This window comes from Perissodus microlepis, chromosome 20 (genome assembly GCF_051167445.1).
Source record: "Perissodus microlepis isolate ML-2025 ecotype Zambia chromosome 20, ASM5116744v1, whole genome shotgun sequence".
Classification (NCBI taxonomy): Eukaryota; Metazoa; Chordata; class Actinopteri; order Cichliformes; family Cichlidae; genus Perissodus; species Perissodus microlepis.
The window spans coordinates 22,155,634-22,178,203 of record NC_140480.1 but is presented as its reverse complement, the minus strand read 5'-3'; the positions used below and the strand labels follow the sequence as shown (position 1 = coordinate 22,178,203).

The 22,570-nt window shown below is 40.8% G+C and overlaps 1 protein-coding gene across 2 annotated transcripts in view; it reads right to left on the bottom strand.

Moving 5' to 3' along the window:
• Window positions 1-5,430: 5,430 nt before the first annotated feature.
• The window catches only part of LOC146364491 (metabotropic glutamate receptor 7-like), a 74,356-nt gene continuing 57,216 nt past the window's right edge, over window positions 5,431-22,570 (bottom strand). Inside the window, exons 9-11 of one of the 2 annotated variants that reach the window (XM_084918243.1) lie at window positions 12,028-12,280; window positions 8,075-8,081; window positions 5,431-6,462 (exon numbers count right to left, since the gene is read on the bottom strand). In XM_084918243.1, coding sequence (XP_084774369.1) covers window positions 6,351-6,462; window positions 8,075-8,081; window positions 12,028-12,280 — 372 coding nt within the window. In that variant the 3' untranslated portion in view covers window positions 5,431-6,350. Of the gene's footprint in view, window positions 6,562-8,074; window positions 8,082-12,027; window positions 12,281-22,570 lie in introns of both variants that reach the window. The other variant, XM_084918242.1, reaches the window with a different exon arrangement.

Sequence of the window (22,570 nt, the reverse complement as noted above, 5' to 3'; positions counted from 1 at the left end):
TATTGTATATTCCTAATAAAATTGAAAACTAAATATGTACTTAAGTATGACACTGAAAATGATCATGATGAATTCTTCATCTCAGGCCACAGCTTGCTCTCCCATCAGCAATGACTCCAGCGCCATCTTGTGAAAGAATTAGGTAAGTCAATTTAAATGCTTTTTAACAGAGACACAATGAGCTTCCTTGCCCTTAGCACTGAACAGGAAGTCTGTTCAGAACTACTGCATTTTGTCATTTGTCAGTACTGGTTGCACAGGTCTTACATTTAGAGATGTGATGTGAGATATCTGAAGGCTTTTAAGGCATGGGGGAAAGCAAAGCTAGATGCTGCAGTATCAATAGATGGCAGTAGCATCACATCATGGCAAAGAGACTGATTAATGCCCTTTGCATGAGATCATCACATCTTTTGTAGAGTAATAAAAGGTAGCCTCAAGCTGTGGCCAACTAAACACAAAAGTGCAATTATCATTCATCAGTTTCTGCATGTATAGACAGCAAGATCCTATTACAAGATATTTGTGTTTATTTCAATTCATTACCTTCCAGAAGGGTTACCATGGCATCACATGCTCAACAATGAAGGTATCATCGATGCATGTGATGCTATGTATTAAACAGTGCATCAGCAAAGAAGTGATCCTCGGTCAGTTCCCCTGGTGATAATAAAACGTGCCGGCTCTCTCTTGAGTCACATTTATAATTAGAAAGTGAGATAAGTTGAGACAACTGTGAGACTCCCATCATTCAGTCACAGATTTAGAAAGTGTAGAGTAATTGCATTTTGCTCCTTATCTCATAAATTGGATCCATTCCAGAGCTGGGGATGGAAATCCTCGTCTTCAGTCATGGAAGGAGCCCATTTGCGTCGAGGCTGTGGATTTTCAGAGGCATGACAAAGCTAAGAACTTGGGAGAGTTTCACAATCGACTCGGGGATGAAACATGACAGAATTCGCCTTGCACCGGCGTTAATGGTGAGCGCAGCCTTTTAAGCTGAGGCTTACTGCGGCAGCTGAGGGCGCGCGGCAGACACTTGTCGTGTGAGAGGTCACTTGAACCATTTATGCGGCGCTGCATTCCAAAGTAAAGGAGAAACAACAGCATTGAGGTCAGGTTAAATAACCCTTTGCTCTGTAATGTCATGTAGAGCCAACCCCCGCTTCACTTGAAAAGATCACAGCTGAAGCAACATGTTGGTTCGGCTCTAAATTATACACAACACAGCAGCAGGATCACTGTCAGTTTATGCACCGTGCGGCATCTTGCTCTTTGTGGTATGCATTTAGCTGGAAACTCTCTGCCCTGTGTCATTATACATGGTCCGGACAACACACAGCACATCAAAATAAAACATGAGGGTTTCTCAGTGTGTGGTTGCTGCTGTACACCATTTCTACCTTTTACAGGCATTGTGCAGTCTGCAAGGCTCATGTAAGCACAGGATGTTTGTGCACAGCTTTGGTCTTACTCCCTGCTGGCTTGATGGCCAGATGGGTCAGTGACAGTGTGGTCGGAGCTTGGCGGGCCCCTTCTGTTCGCTGTGAGGGTCCACTCATGGGATCAAAACCCCCGAGACCAGAATTCTAGAAACTGGATCACAAGGTAAATGGATTGCAAGCTGAGCTGAGACATGCAGTGCACACACATAACCCCACACAGTTACAATAAGGAATATGCACTGTCTCCCGAGTAGCAGAGTGGCTACGTGAACATATGCTTACACGTGTATGGCGTGTATAAGGATCTCCCACGATGAGACAGATCTGTCAGAGGACAGAATGTTTCACCCAGAGAAACAGAAAAATTAACTAAAGAAAATGTGATTGTATTTAATAAGCCAGAAGCAGACCTGATCTTTTATCATTCAAGGCAAGCTGTTCAGGAGGGTTAGATTGCCAAAGTGATATTTTTCTGGTCATGTCATGTGGAAATTTAGTCAAGTCATCTTCAACTGCTATTGCAGTCCATTAACTCCATTGTGAAGATACATAATTGATGCAGCCTTTGGGTAGAGTTTAATCAAATGGAGAGTTCTCCGCACTCCACCGCCAACTGAAAAATGAGACACACGATCCTCAGTGATGTAGTGCATGAGGTAAGAGTATAAGTCACACTTTGAATTGATTTATAATCGTTGCACTGTACACGTCCTGCACAATGCCCAAAGCAAAACATGTGGGTATAAGCTTTTAAAGTTGGATTCGTGTGAAGTATTTATGCGCCCGAGACAGGATCAGCAGAAAGTGTATAAAAATGAAAGTATAACAGCCAGACAGCTGATTTTACTAATCTACTCCCAAACAAAAAGGGGCACCGTTTTGGTTTTCACTTTCATTTTATTTTTGTTTGATGTGGATTTTCTATCACTCTTCCCCAACTATTCATTTTCATCTTGGTATTTTGATTCTCTTTAGGCGTTTACTTTTCTTTGAAATAACAGTGATCTGTGTGGGATGTGGAAATGCATTGTTTATGCCATGCTCCCTGAAATCAAGGGCTTAGCTCTCTAGTTAAATTTCACACTCAGCCAGCACTTATCTCTGTCAGCTCCCGTTTGAGCCACAGATGATCTGCCTTGTTTTAAATGCTGTTGGCTTTTGTTTGTGTCCTGAACCTGAGCTGTGATTCAGTGGTAGAAATGTACTACTTTATTCTATACAAGTACACGCTCCTGAGAGTGTGCTACATCTTCCACGCAGCCAAGGCGGGAAACAAATACGCAACATATTCATAAGATCTATGCCAGCTCGTGTACGTCTTTTCTCCATGAATGCATTTTTGTGACAGGGGAAATTGGGGGAAAGTGGCAGATTAGCGCACCTACTCAGCTGCAAATTCTGAAGAGCATTCGTCTCACTCAGCCATGCTAATAACACAGCAGTCAATTAAATCCATGAAGTCAGATATGTAATTTTCGAATAATCATTAACTAGAATTAGAAGTTTGGCTATTGAAGAGATGGGAAAGGAAGACGGAGAGAGAGGCGGTGAGAGACGTATAACCATCATTACATTAGAAGCGACATATACTAAATCCCTCAGCCGAAGATGAGTGAAGAGAAAGGAGGTGACTGAGCTAATTGTGTACTGTCAGAATCCATATCTCTAACGACTGTCAAACGAAATGTATTCTCTCCACCCACCGCCCCACCGCCCCCCAAGGGGTGAAGGCACTGAGAGAGAGAGAGAGAAATAAATACCAGGAGACACTAATGTGATGAGAATGATGCCTAGTCTCTTCCGCTGATTAAAAATGCAATAACACTGTGACAAACACACACATGCATACGCACGATGTGCAGCCAAAGCATGGCCAAGGTGTTGCTCTGTGGACCGACAGATAAGGAATGGCATCCCGGACTAATTATTCACTTGGAGTGAAAGGCATTGTATATTTTCATGTATCACTTCAAGAAAAACAAACAAAGGAGCGAATGAATGAACAGCATTTCACTGGTGGAGCAACAAAATTTACAAGTGATCTTTCTTCATATGATAATTAGAGTCAATGAGAAGATGGTGGATGTTTTGACTCATGCCTAGCCAGTGGCTAGCTTACTGTACTTATGAAATCTTGGAGTCACTGTGTACTGGTAATGGTAACTGGCCTGGTTTCTGGAGAACAGAAGGAATGCAGTGGAAGGAAAAGATGCTGGTAAACAAAAAGCATCAGAAGGAGGTTTCCAGTACAAGATGCAGCGGGGAAGAAATAAGTGGAGTGAAGAGTGTCTTTATCCACCCCCTGTTATATCAGGCTTCAGTTGGTCACTGATGGGAAGCAGATAAGGTTTCAGTCTGGCTGGAGTTGGATAATTGGACATTTATGGAGAGATAGGAGAGCCCAGAGCCCAGGAGCCATGAAACAGAGCTAATCTAGAGCCAGCATCAGTAAATTGTCTGTGAAAGAGCGCATCAGGAGTTCTGACAAGATAAAGAAGGCTTTCCTCAAAGGCGGAGCTGGACCAAACTGACATGAAAACTCAGATAGAAGAAAGCCTGAGCCTTCGGTGCCGGGACTTTTACAAGTCACATGACGTGCGCGCTGAAACGCACATTTCACAGCGCAGCGGCGTCACCTTGTCATCCAAATTGGGTCGCGCAGGCTTGTAATTCGTAGACAGAGAAGACAGTTCTGACAATTTTTGTAACTAGACAGCTCTTAAGAGCCAGAACTCTTTTCAAGCTGGTGTACATTTTTAAAAAGCCCATAAAACCTATTGTTCTGCATCAAATACTCCATGTCTTATAATCTGTGACTGGCATCCCTTAAAAGTTTCAAACATTTAAGCCCTCCTGGTGGAATGTGCCTTGCTCTTAGTCCACCATGATTAGTTTCCTTCCTTTGATGTTTCTTTCTCCCATTTGAGTCTCCCTGGAATGTGCTGCCTACAGAACAGGTGCATACTAAGCAGGTGGGTCCTTACGTAGGAGCCCCGAGAGCCTCGTGATGGAGTAGTTCATATCCCATACTATTTCAGGCAGGTTTATAAAAGAGATTCCAGGACCTGCTTTGTTTTTTTTACACATTTTCTGCATTTTAAAGTTTTTCTTTTCTTTGCATCACGATCCAAAAAGATATTGCTTGAGTTATTTATTGTTTCGGTTCTTTTTTTTTTTGCTGAGCTGCAAATCTAAACTCTGTACAGCCCCTACTGATTGCTTGCACATAGGCACTGATGCAGGCAATTAATTTGGTGGGGGAGAGGCTAGTCTTAATTGGGTATAAGTGGGATTTTTCTTGGCTGTGTGCAACAGAAAATGACAGACTGTGCGTATGAGAAGTAAAGACCATCTGGTCCCACAGGAGTGGAGCGAGAAGCCAGACAAATGGAAAGAGAAACAACTGAAAACCCGTGTGTATCATTCCCTCTCTCACACAAACACACACACACACACACACACACACACACGCACAGACAAGAGGAATCGGCATTTCTTGGTCATATATCATTTGCCAAGTAACAGCCTAGAGGGTGAAGAAGCAGAAGTCTCTCATGCGTAGCTTATTCATGTTTTGATGCAATAATCAATATTGAAAATAGTAACATTATGCTTGTAGGCAGGCACGGGAATAAAGAGCGGTTAGCTCGTAAAGACTTGGTCATCAGCAGGACAAATTGATCTGACATGTTACATTATTCATGTAGAGGATTGGCGGTGAGACTCGGGAGGGGTGTTGGTGCGGGAAGAGGAGCAAACGGGCGAGTAAGGAAGTCAGCAAGTGGGCATCGTTTTCTCTCGCAGAGGTCCCAGCTCCTCGGTGTACGAGCACCAAACATTTCCATCAGCTACGCAAGCCTACAGTATAAACAACACGACGCCTGATTGCACTTGTACGCCACTTTTGGACTTTAGTCTCTCCTAGTCTCTCGTGCAAACTCACACATTTCCGCACGCACAGAAATAACTATGATATGCCGTCTGGTTTCGTTGTATAAAAGATAACAAAATGATTTTAATACACGTCCATAATTTGACAGACATCACAACATACTTGCAAGATTGCTCTGATATTAATGTTTCCCACACCATAATTAGGCATAATATACCCAGTGTGAAACTAAATAAAACAAACATGCTTTTGCAGATACAGGGAAGGTCAGTTCAACAACAGATTAAAGCCATATTCTGTCACTCAGTGAAGTTCACTTCTGGTAAAGAAAACGAGCAGCAGAAGGATGCTGAAGCTTATTATCATTTTCAGAATTTATGTTTATTTTTTTATTTTTTTCCCCTTTTTTTTCTTCAAGTTTACATCAAATAGAACAAACATACATTGGCACATGCAAAGTGAACACTTTGTGGTGCTTTTCATAACCATTCAAATCCAACAGAACAAAGACTGGATATCTATTGTTTTACTCCAAACATGAAAATACTCTCAGATATTTACAAAAAAAAAAAATATATATACTTACAATGCCCATCACTCTAACATAAGAATCATCTGGAACTGATTTGAATTAATTAAAATAAATTACTGTATGTGGCAGAGCTTGCTGTTTAAGGTTATTAAATCAATTTCAAGAAATAAGAGGCACAGGAGAAAAAGAAATCACTTAGAAACAATACAAACAGAAATCCAATAATGGGAACCCCAAGAGAATATGGCTTTAATGACATTTTAAAAGAAAATATCTTGAAAGCAGATCCAGTGTCCTTTTCTGCATTTGTCCTTATTCACGGTGGCCCCCTGTTTAGCAGGCATGTTGATCTCCGTCAGCGAGAGAAGGGGTGGGGGTGGGGCCATGACACAAGTTTAAAAAAACCCAAAAACCTATAGTTTGGTTCTGGAGGCTTGACCCAGCCACACAGGCCTAAAGCCATGCTAGTCTCTGTCAGGACTCATGCATCATGTCTGGATGAAAGTTGGATGCAATCCATAGTCCTGGAGTGCATAGGTACTGCAGGTGGTGCTGGGATGCCTCTGTCTGTCTTTCTCTGCTTCTCTACAGCTCTCTTTTCAATCACAGATAAAGGACATACAGTATTCGTTTCCAAGCAGATCAGATCCTGAGGTTGTTGTAACTCACATATGTTTTCTTTGTTGCTTGACCTGAAATCAAAATGAAATATGAAGAGAGAAAAAAAGATAAAGATTTACTTTAAGCACAGCTAAAACATAAACAGAAGAATGGAAAAGAAAGCATCTTTTCAAAGGTAAATACACATCGTCATCCTCCTTCCTGCTGTGCTGTGCATTCTTATCGCCAGCTGTGTGCAATCAGTAGAAACAAATTCCAGGCCTCGTGTATCATTTCAACTCACAATGCCCCCATGCAAAGCCTTAGATTCTATTTTCAGATGTTAACTAGTGATAAAAAACACAAACACCACACAAGTGGGCACCGAACAAATGCTGGGGCATGCAACGCGATCCCAGTCTGGATTGCCATGGAAACGTATCAGAATGTGGCTGCGTGCCTGTGTGCAGTTTCTGTTTGTGTGTCCTGCTGTATATCGAGAACCACTTTGAGCTTCAGACCTTCGAAGTGAAAGTTTTTTTGCAAACTGAGGTCATCCTGGCTTGTCTGTTTTATGGTAGGAATAAAATGTGGAGTTGTGGTTAGTCTTTGGCTTACAGTGACATTTAAGCAGGGTGTCATACTGTGAAGAATGGGCTAGGGTAATGTGAATGTAGTCCGTAGAGCAATGACAAGTAGGAGGATATGTGTATCTGCAGGCTTGTTGTCCTGTTTGTGCATTTCTTAATCACAGTCATTGCTATTCTACTACTTTAATGTTGCTATGGCGACCATCTCCCATGGGCTATGCAATTAAAGTCGCACCATTTCTTTACAGCTGCATTTTGTAGTCTTGGCTGGGAAGTATGATGAATAAAACATTAGTAAATGTACAACAGAATCTTGCTGGTAAACATAGTCAGGAAGATTTTTATTTATTTATTTATTTTTTAAGTAAGACGTTTTTGTGTGCGTTTTCAGGTTTGATACTAAAACATTTTGAACCGCATGCATTTTTTTAAGAATCTGACTTCTCTGTTTATGATCTGCGCCAGAGTAGCGCATACATTGTGTGCATTAATCATGACCTGATCTAAGGGGTTAACATAAATGGAGGCAGCTCAAGCTGCGCTACATCATTCACATGTAACATCTTTAAACATCCAACACATAGCTCATACAGTACCAGTCACACCCTCCCAATTTGATAGTCTATTTAAGCTGCAAATTCCCCCTCGCTCCCTCTCCCTCTTACATATCAGTGCCACCGCCGCTGCCCTCCATCACCGCCTGTTGCCTAACCCCTCCGCGACCCCAGCATCCCTGGGAAGGTTCCGCCGGGGATAATAACTAATCACTTCCCAATTTCTATGTATCATATTTATGGGGAGCGGTCAGCTCAGGGTTTAGGCACCTAACTCTAACAAAGCCCTTCCAGAAGCAAGTCTCGCCATTCTGCAGTCATCCTGAAACGCCTCATTTAAGTGGGCCGTTTGAAGGATTATGTAAATTAACTTTAATTTCACTGGTCACTGGGACAGAAAAAAACGGCATGTGTAGAATAACTGTTCAAATCTGATTAAAAAATAGAAGTTTTACTTCCACCCCCGTACTCCCCCCCCCCCCCCCCCCCCCCCCCCCCCACACACACACACACACAGCAACTGCAGTAAGATAAAAACTAAACCAAAAAGCTGAATTAAAAACAGATCAGTGCAAATGTATGCAAATTTATAAATGAAGAAAAATTATGTAACTCTTTTAAAGGCTTGTATTTTGGTTTCTGCTGTGTACAAGCAACTGACCCTGGAGCTTTCAAATCCAAGCTGCCTTTCCACTTCTTGATGACATTGTTTTTGGTTCAGTCACACTAGAGTAAAAATAGGACAGTGACCTCCATGTGACTAGGAAAAACTGGTGGTTGCCCGGTGCAGCTGGTACCCCAAAGATTAAGCGTGCAACGGCGTCAGCCTCTTTGTGACCGTTTTCGACTGCACAGGCCGCCTCGGGGTGAAAGCAACCTGTCAACCTGCCTCGGACTGATTCCTGTCACTCTCAGACGGACTGGTGAAGTGTTGCAAACTACTGCCGTCTAATTTATAAATGTAGACTTATTAGACCATCACATCTAGCTAGCACAAACAATCTGAGCTAGTCTGTACAACTTGCATGCGATGTGTCCCTCTGCAGTAAAGACTCAACTGGTTGTATTCTAGCTACATCCCCATAGCACCTTTATCATCTTGCAGTTAAATTGCAGTTCTGTTAGGTTATGTCTGGACCTGAAGTAAGTAGTTAATGTGAATTTCTGTCTATACAGATGGCAACAGAATTGAATGATTTATCACAGTTTTTCCATAACAGATTGCATGTAATTACCAACCTGACCACATTCATTTGCAAACTGAAAGCTGATTGATTGTGTTTTATCTTGATGCAACAAAGTTGTTTTGAAGACTACAGCTGACTCCAAATGGTTGCAGACCTGGTTCCCATCCTTGAAGCAACCAGTTTAAAGAAAACAAGATCGCAAGTTCACTGCAGTAATTTTGGTTGCATTGTAGTGTGACAGTAACATTAGTTATGTGAGCAAGTCATCCATCTGTGGCTGCCATATCCTCAAAGCTCATTTTCCTTTAAAGGGACCTAAAGTATTATGCTTTTCCTTAATTGCTGTCACATATATACAGTTAAAATGCTGAATTCTCATATTAGATATGGCCAGAGTTTCAAATAATAAAGTTTTCTATGAGATATGATAAAAGTCACATTCGCCTGCTATTCAAACTTTCTGTTTGTGAGCGGCAGCCAATCAGAAGAAAGTTGGCTTAATGGAAAAGAGAGCTAAATTGATGAACTAATATACATTTTATTTCCATATAAAGAAGTATTTAAAAAAAACCCAGAGCATGAATCTTCCAACGTCTGTGATTCTAGTTAGTTGTAATAGAAATTGGCTCAGACAAATCCTCTCTATCATCCTAATTTTTAATATTAAAGCCTCCCATAACTCTTCTTCCTTTTGGTTCTTCCATTTGTTAAGTTGTGTTTTCCGACTACAGATTTCATTGTTAATTAAATGAAATCAGTCAGAGAAGCATTAAGGCACATGCCTGTTGGGAAAAATGTAACGGGACAGTGAATCAATCCGACATCTCAGGGCGAAGCCTCTTCTCCGAGAGGTGTAATCATGATGATATTACACCGTATCAATATCAATGTAAATCTGCAGAACTGCTAATGCTCTTAATCCTATAAATCAGTTTGAGTCATTCCATAAGGGAGCCCCTGAAAAGAAGGAATTTGGCACTCCGATGGTTACAGGAATTGACGGACATTCTCCCGGGATGGTCGAGGCGCAGTTCAGGTTTCAGGGCGGTCATGCACATAAATTCGCCATTAATAAATGTCAGTTCCAATGTTGCTAAAAAAAGAAGGGCAAGAGGAGGAGAGTGCATGCAGCGAGGGGAGAAAAGGCGAGAAGATATTCATGTTGGAGAGACAGAAGGTGAGAGACACACAGAGCAGAAGATAAGGGGCACTTTTGGGAGGGTCTTACAGAGACCGCATGCCCTGTTTGGGGACTTTTGATATGCTGCTGCAACAGATGCCAAGGTTTCACCCCTATTTACTCAAAGAGCCACATGTGTGACAGGCAAAGATGTGCTCCCCATCCCCTGATACGCTTGCATCAGCACTCTGACTTATGCGCATAACTTTCGACTCACACAATGATACACACATTGAGAAGCACACTCAGTCACAGATCCACACGCTCATTCTGCTCATGACAGATGAGTGTGACAACTGTTGGCTGTTTGGAGAAATTCCCAGGAAAATCTGTGATCTCAGAGGCATAATCCAGAGAGGGGTTGTGGGGCTGGTGCACCTGTGGGTGCCATGATCACTCTGTGTGATTAGAAGTGTTGTGGGAGAAGAGGTCTTTGGAAGCTGTGATGTGTGATTTGCATGAGCTGTCAATCTTCACTGTCTTCGTCCTGACAACTAGAGATGAGCAAAAAGCTTCCATGGCAACGCTGGCCTAGAATTCTGCCTTTGCAGTCTTTCTTCTTTAAAGGGCTTAAAAAACTCTTTCTCATGTTGATGTTTCTCACCCACAACAAACACCATATCACCTAACTACGGAAATATGTAGGCCTCCCCACTCACGTACTAATACCCAGCTTTCTCTCTGCTAACAGGATCACGCTTACTGTTTTAGATGAAGGGTGGTATGAGTAACACACAGCAACAGGGACAGATAATCTCCTTCCATTCCCGTCGACAAAGCCCTGCTGCTTGAAATCTCTTCAGAGAGCAAGTGCCCCCATCTCTCATGTTCCCTGCCATGCAGCTGGCCTAAAGGTCGAACTATTAATCAGGATACAAGATAACTGGGTCCTTTTTAAGGGACATTATACATCATTTTAACTAAGTCACCATCCTATTAAACCAGTGGAATGGGCTTTCTAGTACAAGAAAGGAAAAAAGATCGAAAAAAGACTAAAAAGATCTCATTTATGTGTCTTGGGAAAATTTACATCTATTATACAGATGTAGATCTCAGCTCCTGGGTCATCTTTATGGTCTGTATCATTTCTCATGGCTATAAAGGGACTATTTTTAATATTAAAGGCTCACTGTGGACACAAATGGATGTGTTTGTAGATTGGATTGTTCATAGGTTAAGCTTATGTCTAACTAAAGTGTTGTACTAAAGTACAAGCATTTTTTTTTTACAATGTATTGGTCTTTAAAAGTGTGAAAATAAAAATTCAAATGTGTATTTCTAGCAGTCCTTTGGTAATACTCTACGTCCACATTCAGCCTGTATAGAAAAACAATATTAGCATTATTGTAGCTTACACAAGTACAAAACAGAGCTTAGGCAAGGGTTTTATATTCAAAGATAAAATCTTATTTTTTTCCAGATTAAAGTCGTATATGAGCAAGAAAAAAGAAATTCCAATTACTGGTTGCCATGCATTGTGCCTGCAGTGGTAGACCTTATCAAATTAAACTCTGCAATCAGGAAATACTTAGGTCAGGACAGAATTGCTACATGATTGGAAGCATTTATGCTTTGAAGAGACACTGCCAGGAGAACACCACACACTGACCTGATGGGGAGGTTGTTTTTGTGAAAGAGTTACTGCTGCGTGTCTCTTACTACTCTGCACTTTTGGCATTCCCTCTGTGCTGGCCTCTGAGGTGTGATGCAGTTGGTTCAACCTAGTGAAAATGAGGGCTGTTTTTTTTATATATATATTTTTTTCTCATGTGATGTTTTAAAGTTTTACAAGTTTAGCCTCAGAGAATATCACATGACTTTAGTCATGAATTAAGAATTTTAATCTCAGAGAGTCTGAGTTTTGCAGGATGTCCACACAGTAAGTCCTGGACATTATCATTTAAAAAAGTTTGTGTACGTATTCATGATTATAGAGTGCAGTAAATTGTTTATTAATAGTCTGCATCCTGCTTACAAATGTTAAAAACTGTGCAAGCTTCTCTGTTTTATTGTATGTTGGCTAAAAACGCCACGCCAGATTACTTACTCATGGGGTCAGCAGCGGGGTTCTCACACAGCTCAGTCTTTGCCTCTCCATTGGGCCTCTCGTTGGGCTTCTGGGACAGACGTGATGACATTGTGGCAGCTGTGACTACAGCCTTGAAGCTGCGCTTCCTCTTCTGGACGTTCATCTCAGGGTGGAAGATAATGATGTACACCTTGGGCATGTAGAGCATGCCCAGTGCTACTGAGGCACTGAGGTTCATAGAGATGGTCAGGGTGGTTGTCTGAATGTACAGCTGTAAGTAAGCAGAGACAGGTGAAGAGTGATTTTAATAAAGACTAGAATAGCAGCAGACATAATCAAAATGGGTAGCTCCTTTGTGTGTGGTATCAGCTTTGATTTGGCTGCTCTATGAGGCAGATAAATATGTTAGGAGTAGCATTTAAACACTTATAAAGAAAAATTAGAAACAAGACAGCGATGATGGCTAAACGTCTGTTGCCAATTAAAGAGCAGTCACACTGCTGAGCAAAGTGATGAGGCAAAACCTAATACAGGGAGTGCAGAATTATTAGGCAAGTTGTATTTTTGAGGAATAATTTTATTATTGAACAACAACCATGTTCTCAATGAACTCAAAAAACTCATTAATAGCAAAGCTGAATGTTTTTGGAAGTAGTTTTTAGTTTGTTTTTAGTTTTAGCTATTTTAGGGGGATATCTGTGTGTGCAGGTGACTATTACTGTGCATAATTATTAGGCAACTTAACAAAAAACAAATATATACCCATTTCAATTATTTATTTTTACCAGTGAAACCAATATAACATGTCCACATTCACAAATATACATTTCTGACATTCAAAAACAAAACAAAAACAAATCAGCGACCAATATAGCCACCTTTCTTTGCAAGGACACTCAAAAGCCTGCCATCCATGGATTCTGTCAGTGTTTTGATCTGTTCACCATCAACATTGCGTGCAGCAGCAACCACAGCCTCCCAGACACTGTTCAGAGAGGTGTACTGTTTTCCCTCCTTGTAAATCTCACATTTGATGATGGACCACAGGTTCTCAATGGGGTTCAGATCAGGTGAACAAGGTGGCCATGTCATTAGTTTTTCTTCTTTTATACCCTTTCTTGCCAGCCACGCTGTGGAGTACTTGGACGCGTGTGATGGAGCATTGTCCTGCATGAAAATCATGTTTTTCTTGAAGGATGCAGACTTCTTCCTGTACCACTGCTTGAAGAAGGTGTCTTCCAGAAACTGGCAGTAGGACTGGGAGTTGAGCTTGACTCCATCCTCAACCCGAAAAGGCCCCACAAGCTCATCTTTGATGATACCAGCCCAAACCAGTACTCCACCTCCACCTTGCTGGCGTCTGAGTCGGACTGGAGCTCTCTGCCCTTTACCAATCCAGCCACGGGCCCATCCATCTGGCCCATCAAGACTCACTCTCATTTCATCAGTCCATAAAACCTTAGAAAAATCAGTCTTGAGATATTTCTTGGCCCAGTCTTGACGTTTCAGCTTGTGTGTCTTGTTCAGTGGTGGTTGTCTTTCAGCCTTTCTTACCTTGGCCATGTCTCTGAGTATTGCACACCTTGTGCTTTTGGGCACTCCAGTGATGTTGCAGCTCTGAAATATGGCCAAACTGGTGGCAAGTGGCATCTTGGCAGCTGCACGCTTGACTTTTCTCAGTTCATGGGCAGTTATTTTGCGCCTTGGTTTTTCCACACGCTTCTTGCGACCCTGTTGACTATTTTGAATGAAACGCTTGATTGTTCGATGATCACGCTTCAGAAGCTTTGCAATTTTGAGACTGCTGCATCCCTCTGCAAGATATCTCACTATTTTTTGACTTTTCTGAGCCTGTCAAGTCCTTCTTTTGACCCATTTTGCCAAAGGAAAGGACGTTGCCTAATAATTATGCACACCTGATATAGGGTGTTGATGTCATTAGACCACACCCCTTCTCATTACAGAGATGCACATCACCTAATATGCTTAATTGGTAGTAGGCTTTCGAGCCTATACAGCTTGGAGTAAGACAACATGCATGAAGAGGATGATGTGGACAAAATACTCATTTGCCTAATAATTCTGCACTCCCTGTAATAGCCACTGCCCAATAACAAAATCTCAGCATCCAGAAGATACATTACATTGTTTGTTGCCATTTTCTGAGTCTTGCAATGTGGTTAACCTTTCTGCAGAAGGAGCCATAATGTTAGTCATTAAAAACTTTTATAGTTTTATAGGAACATATTTTTTAATACTGACTTCCCACATAATTTAATGGATTATTCAATTATACAATTCTTGTTTTGATAACCTACTATTATTAAGAGATAAGTAGGTGATCCCAGCATTTGCTATGTGTTGCTATGAGCAAAAGAGCACTCATGCGTTTAGTACATGATCTAGAAGCATTTATTAAAGCCTGACCTGCAGCTACTCACTCAAGTCAAAGACGGTTCAAGCGTATTAATGACAACAGCAGAAGAATCACCAACAAATATCCTTACTTGCCCTCCTTCCTGCCAGCCTGTTGACTTTTTTCACTCTAGATTGATGGACCACACTGTCAGATGAGAAGCTGTCCATGACATATTGAAGCCACCTTTCTTTTCCTTTTATACAAGCTGTTTTATTTCACTGCTCAAGCAATCCGAGCCCTACTTCTCCCACTAGCAAATTCTATTACCAGGCCCACTTTAATGTATATTCCTCTGAGAGTACAATAAAAGAACATGTATGCACTAAGAACACTACATTTTCAGCATACAGAAAGTCTACATTTATCTTTCTGCAGCTCTGCACACAGCAGAATGCAGCCCGAGAAAGGCTGTCAGTGCGGTAAGTGCTAGGATCATTCATTGGACTCCCGTGACATGAACACAGGTACATTCTCTCAAATGCATCCAACATGACATTCCCTTTCAGTCGTTGCATAACACCTTTCACACTGTCAGCCTGTAATTGTGAGCTTGCATAACCCAGATCATGTAGGGATTGCACATTTTAAACACTGACTTCATTAAAATCTAGTGATTTTTCTAAGAGGTGGTGAAGTCGGTAAATCAGAGGACATTTAAGAGCTCTTTGTTTCATTTAAGGGTCTTGGAGGAGAAATAATCACTTCAAGAGGGGACATTATTGTTTGAAGAGCCGATCACCATAGCCTCCTCTCTAATCTACTGCACTTGAAAGCATCAGATGTCACTTACATACTGCCATTCAGTCAGTCACTGGTAATGTGCACTAGGAGAGGGTACGATTGTAAACACATTATCCACCACAGCGTGTCTGTGGAGAAGCAAAATGCTCAGTGAATCAGTGAGAGGAGGAAATGTCACCATTTGCATACAATCTTTCTTGGTAAATATTCGGAAACTGTAATTTCTTTCACTAATTTCCATGCTAGTCATGCCTTTGTCTTCTAATCTCCAAAAATCATTCAGATGCCTGATATCATCAACACACCAATGCACTCAATTGCCTCCATACCCTCCTGTTTCTCTGTGAAGCAGCATCAGAAGCAGCGATCTGGCTGGTACACCATGCATTAATAACTGTATGAATATCACAGTACTCTCAGCGCACTCTGTTCCCTGTCACTCTGGGCTGGGGGAATGTCGTTTCAGCTGCAAATTTGCAGGGCTCATGACTAGATTTTTTTGGGGCCACGAGTCAAAGCGTTGTGGGGCAGCGCACGTGGCATCAAACATAATCGCCAGAGAATCTTCAGCCTGTGCTGCTGCGCTTCCATGTTTGGTAGATGGTAACCTGTCTGGTATCCATAGCAACACTACAGAGTTTGGTGCAAGCAACTAAAGATGCCTGGAATAAGCTTTTAATGAGATTCTGATACCAAAGAGTCTGCAATGCTGACCCTATCACAACTGATTTATTGACCATGCAGGAGAGCTGATTCGGGAGCAGGCTCACAATAAGCTGTAATAGGCACTTTGTGCGCTCATACGCACACACAAAGCATGTGTAGGTATGTGGGCTTTCATGCTTTCTAATACACACGCACGCACACACACACACAGGCACATAAGCACACCAAAACAAATCCTTTTTCTAACCATCTCTAACCGCAGAGACAGGGTTTTTCCATTGTGCATCTCTGTGAGCTTGACCCAAATTCGTACCCGCCAATCAAATGCTTTGCTTGTCGCAGAACAGTCATAATTAGCTTCTGTTGCTTTAACATAAATAAATACATGAAGGCATTTTCACAACTGCTTGGCAACTTACTATTTATAACCACCGTAATGATTTATTAACACGCTCATCAGGAATCAAACGGTTGCTTTTGAATTTTACATCTCACTAACAAGCCAAATGCCAACACTCAGTCACAACAGACGATGTTTCTACTATTTAGACAAAAAGCTGTTGAGTGTAATTCTCATAATTATACCCACCAGGGATATACTTACTGCAAAGGCAATTTAATTGTGTATGGATGAGTACTATAAATGCACACAGTGATAAGAACTTGATTCAGTAAGTGACAATTAGGATGCTCTCTGCCCCGTTAGAGAATGCCTTCAATAATGAATCCAGGGGATTTGCAGTCTCCCCTCAACTACCTGGATGTTGTTTGGGGTGGCCTACTTTCTATCCTGGCTCGTGTCATGAATAACTCTGTCTGGCTTTGTGCTCCAAAGCCTGATTCTGTATTGTAGCTCTGTATGTTGATGGCCTTTGCTTCTTTTCAACTCTGTACAGGAGATCCCCATTTCTGGTATTCATGATTGGCAGATTAAGAAGCTGTGACCGATAATGCACTCTGCATGTGGCAGAGATGGTAAGTAATTGTCACAACAATTAGAGGAAATAATTTTTGATGTTTCCTTGACATGATTTGTCAAAACACAGCATTCAGGATCCATCATGTGTGTTGGCAGGAGAATTTGTCCCAAGAAGCCAAAAAATTCAACGTGGCCTACACGACTAAGAATAAAACTCTTTGAAAAAACACAGAGTTATTGTGTTTTGCCTTATTTTCTGTCACATATATATTTAACAAGGGCAAAGATTCAAACAGTAACGTCTATGTGCAAGTGATCCCTGTGAACCAGAAGCTCATGCTTCAAACTGCTGTAATTGCTCTGTTTCAGACAGTTCTCAGTGAGGCTGTGTCTAACACTTTACAAAGTGTTACCACCATGTTTTTGTCATGTTGTTACTTTCATTACAAAAGTTCTTCAGTGCTCTGCACAATGGATGGATATTAAGAAGAAAAAAGATCAAAGGTGCCTTTTTTTCTTCCTAGGTACTTGCTGCAATTAGCTGACTTCTCTTCATATGAATGGAGGAGGAAAACGGTGGAACGGTCTATAACTTTTTATTGCACGAAAGAACAAAAATGTGAGGATAAAGCTACAACTGTGTCCAGGACAGTAGGAATTATCAGCTTATGCTCACATAGCACTTGATCTTTGCAAGCATCTGCATAGACATCATGCTAACACAAAGCCTGTATTGAAGAACTGAAAGTGATGCTAAAGCTGAGTGAATGCCTACCCCAGCCCAGCAGCAAGAGACGATCTTCAGCATGGAACCAAAAAGTGATGAGCTGACAGGCTTGAAGGATCGTAGCCTCCATTTCTACCTGTAGTTATTTACATTTGGACTGCTCTTGTGTGTTGTGATTAGGACAGGGATTTGTGTCAGTGTATGAACCTGTAGCCTAAAGTTTATATTGTTACTATTTATTATGTGACAATTCACGTCAGGTTACAAAGTAACGACAAATTAATCTAACAAGTAGTGTAGTGCCTTACTTTCTCCAGGTAGTAATTAATGTAATGCAGTACCCAAAATTTAAGTCTCTCTAGGTGTTTGTTAGTTTGCAAACTCCTCCTACATGATCAGGAGTTTGAGTGACCAAACTTGCCACGCAGGTAGGTTTTGAAGGTTCTTATCCATGTCAATTCAATTCAATTCAATTCAATTCAATTTTATTTATATAGCGCCAAATCACAACAAAAGTCGCCTCAAGGCGCTTCATAGATACAGAGAAAAACCCAACAATCATATGACCCCCTATGAGCAAGCACTTTGGCGACAGTGGGAAGGAAAAACTCCCTTTTAACAGGAAGAAACCTCCGGCAGAACCAGGCTCAGGGAGGGGCGGCCATCTGCTGCGACCGGTTGAGGTCAGAGAAGATCATCAGGTTTCCTAGCAACCACCACACAATAGGCTAACATCACCAGTTTATAGCATTTATGCACCCATAAAACCTTATGAAAACATCGCATCATTTTTCTTTCATGACAGTGATATCGAATTTATACCCCTAAAAGCTGAAATATGTACAATATATTAAAATGCCATCATGTTGCCTGGCAACCATCTAGCAATAAAGTTAAAGTCTTTGTACACCTACAAAACCTTATGAAAGCATCCTATCATTTTAATTTTGTGACAATAACATCTTATTTATATCCACAAATGATGAATTATACATGCCTAGCAACCACAGAGCAACTGGCTAAAGTGACCCACTTTATTTCCCTCAATTTTCTCCATGCGGGTAAGTAAGTATAAGTAAGTCTACTGCTTTGCAAGAAAAGGCATAGCAATATTGTAGCATAGGCATGTACTAGTAATGTGTAATAATTTACTTTTTTTTGAGTAGTGGCAGCTATCCTTAATATGGTCACCTCAGCCACAGCTATTCCACCCAACCTTCTGTTTGTCTGGGGCAGCCAATTGGAATAAAGATGGCTTAAGGGGAGGGTGGCCCTAAATGGAGGACAGCTAAAATGCCTTGTTTCAAAAAGAGGCTTTAATAAGGGGCTGCACAATGGCACGGGATAAAATCAATAAGAAACTTTTTACTGTGAACTATGCAAAGCTACCCTAGTGCAGTCTAAGAATAAAAAACATGGTGCTGGAAATGAGAGTATTAGATCTCTTTTAAACTTTTGAATTTGGGAAATCATTTCAACCTTGGCCAATATTTAGAGGAGTTCCAAAGAAAGAGATAATCTGTGAGAGAGACAGGTTTTGGTAAAGTTTGATGATCACAAGCCTATTAAAAGATACTAGAGGAGAACACACACTGCCTGCGGAGAAGCTGAGGATCCTCCACAGCTCCTCGCGGCCTGATGCTCCCTCACAATGAAGAAAATTCGACATTGAGAGTGATGATTCTGTCAGCAACAACAGTTTTGACAACATTCAATCAAACTTTAATCACATACTCTGAGATAATGCGCATTACACAGTTCCTCAGTGACAATGCAATGCAGTCAAGTGCCTCTGGCTGGATGGCATCTGTCATGAACAGTATCTCAACTGAATTACAACAGGTAAAATCTAATATAGCGTTTTATATATTTATTCCAAATGATAGCGGAACTACAAATAATGAACGATGTGTTCATATTGTTTGGATACTTCTCTGAGACTGGTTGACATTACCAAAATAAATTATTCCCCACCTACAATATAGATGATGTCAAGGCAGTAGTGGCAGACTGTTCTTCTAGATTATATTCAATTGGAATTTGCAGGCATGTTTTTTCAAGCAAAGACTTGCAAAGATTTCAATCAATGAGTAGCCCAGCCTTAAAAGTGTAAAAGGTAATATACATAAAACCTACATTATTTTCTCCATTTGTGATTTTTTCTTTGTATCACAACAGTCAGGAAAGCTACAAGCAGCTTCTCCTTTGCAGCTCCCGGTGTTGCATGAATGAATAAATATATGAATTTTTAATTTCTGTGTTTGGACATTTATATGACCCATCTTTCATGGGATTATCAGACACAACAAGCCAAATGTCACCTAACATCCGGATCATCCAGACTTAGACGTAAGTGCTCAAACAAACGTACGCATAAGGCTCCTCGAATATAACGCCCAAGGAGATATTTCACTATGGAAACATAAAAACACATGAGCACAGCCCATTAAAACCCAAGGCATAAATAAATCCAGACAAATCAAACACTACTTCTGCATCCATTAGTGCCAAATGTTTTAAATGTGACCAAGTTCATATCTAGCAGTCTGTAACCCATATAATGCAGTCTCTGATATAGCCATATGCCACTTTTGCCCTGCGTTCTCATGCTTTAGAAATGCATTAAGAAAATGCAAAAACATTATGAAGAAGGCGTTTAATTAAAGCTCCATTCTCATTCCGCCTCACATCTAAAACAGAAAGATTAACTTTTTTTACACAACGGTTGTCATAAATCATGATATGAAGGACAAGATAAAATGAAATGAATTCCGCTCTCCGTCTCATTTAGCTCGTAATGTTCGCAGATTCTTTCATCTTCGGTCACACCTCTGTGTCTTCCCATTTCAATATGTAATGGCAATACTCCACATCTTAACTGTGCACAGAGTGTGAAACTGATGTCACACTCCCTTCTCCCTGATAAAAAATAATGGACTAAAGTTAAAATCACAACTACAACCTTTCTTTCTTTCCATTATACTTGACCACATTTAGCTTTTCGCCTGCAGTCTGCCTCTGGTGCAATCTATTCAAGGTTTCATGCATAAAACAAGTGATAGGCAGGGGAATTTCACATATTATTTTCAAAAGACTCCACATCTCCGCACTAAGTGTCACATCCAACTCCTGTCAAACGCCACTGTTTGCAGAGAGACAGGAGTTTTAGAAGATGCAATTTTACCTGCTGAAAGCTGAAGTGAAAAAGTTTTCCGCAGCATAGTTAGTCATTGTTAATGATGCTTGTCAGGACGAACCGTCCCCATGAAGTTTATGTATTACAGGGGACATCTTACAAGAGCCTAAGAGATTTCCACACATGTACTGAGGCATATAAGCTTCCAGTACATGGAGTTCACTTTTAAGCGTGACTGAGTCTTGTAGGTGTTTTATTAGAGTGTTTCAGTGCCTCGGGATAAATGTTTCATTATATCATCAGCCTACTCTTCTGAACTGCAAGAAATGTTCTATGTTTAAACACCAGCCCTCGTGTTTATTGGCAGAATACATTAAATCTATTTATCAGTCCTTTACTCAGAGCAAACATTTATGGTGAGGCACTTCAGGCAAAAAGTGTTTTTTTTTTCTTTTTTTTGGTGTCTGTAGCTCAGGAAGTAAAGCAGGTCATCTACTTATTTGAAGGTTGGTGGTTCGATCCTTGGCTCCTCCAGTCTGCATGCCAAATATCCTTGGGCAAGATCATAACCCCAAGATCATAAGTTGCTCTCCGATGCATTCACTGGAGTTTGAATGGTAGATAGAAGCAGTTAAGCATATAAAATAGCGTTTGTGTGAATGGGTGAATGAGGCATATTGTATAAAGTGCTTTGGGCGCTCCGGCAGAGTAGAAAAGCGCCATTTAAGAATCAGTCCGATCATATCGATTACCTGAACTGTTTATACCTGTATAACAGTTTCAAATAAAAATGTATAGCTTTTCACAACATATAAAATCACCAGCCACTATATTAGTTAGACATGTTCAACAGCTTGATGATGCAAATATCTAATCAGACAATCGCACAACAACAACCAAATGCATTTAGACATTTAGACACGCTAAAGACAACCTGCTGAAGAACACCAGAATGGGGGAAGAAATCGATTTAAGTGACTTTGAATGTGGGAAGGTTGTTGTTCCCAGGGAGGCTGGTCTGAGTATTTCAGAAACTGCTGATTTACTGTGATTTTCCCACACAACCATCTCTAGGGTGTACAGGGAATGGTCTGAAAAAGAGAAAATATCCAGTGACTGCTTTAAATGGATAGGAAGAGAACCATAACTCAAATAACCATTCATTGCAACCAGAGTATGCAGAAGGGCATCTCTGAATGCACAACATATCAAACCTTGAAGCATTGTTTAAACACCACAGACTACCTGAGTGTTGTTGCTGACCCCGTCCAAGTTTTTATGACCACAGTGTGCCCATCTGACCCATGTCACAAAGCTCAAATAATCTCAAACAAGTTTACTGAACATGACAACGAGTTAACTGTGCTCAAATAACCTCCAGTGTTACCAGATCTCAATCCAATAGAGCACCTTGGAAGAGGAAACACATCATGGATGTGCAGCTGACACTATCATGTCAATATGGACCAAATTCTCTGGGGAATGATTCCAGCACCTTATTGAATTTATGTCACAAAGAATTATGGCAGTTCTTAAGGCAAAAGGAAGTCCAACCCAATACAATCTGCGTGTAGCTAAAAAAAATCAGTCTGGCTGTGAAAGTATTTTCTAATTTATGCTGTGATAAAAAGTGAACTTAATTTTCCCTCAGTAAAAACCTTTGACTCTAATATGTCAACAAAATGTCACAAGAATAAGTGGGATTTATCCAATATTCATGTAGCTGTAATGGTAATATCCGCAGATTAACGGATATGTAAATAGATAATGCATCGTTTACATATTTAAACCCTTATTTGCAATACACTTTTTTGAAATAATAAACTGGAGAGGTTTCATGCTGATTTGATCTGGATGCAGGTGACTTTCATAGTAATTAACTTGAGAGCGGTGAGTATCCGTCTGAGCACATGCAGGTGCACAGTAGATGCTCAGTGATCTTTAGTGTTTTTG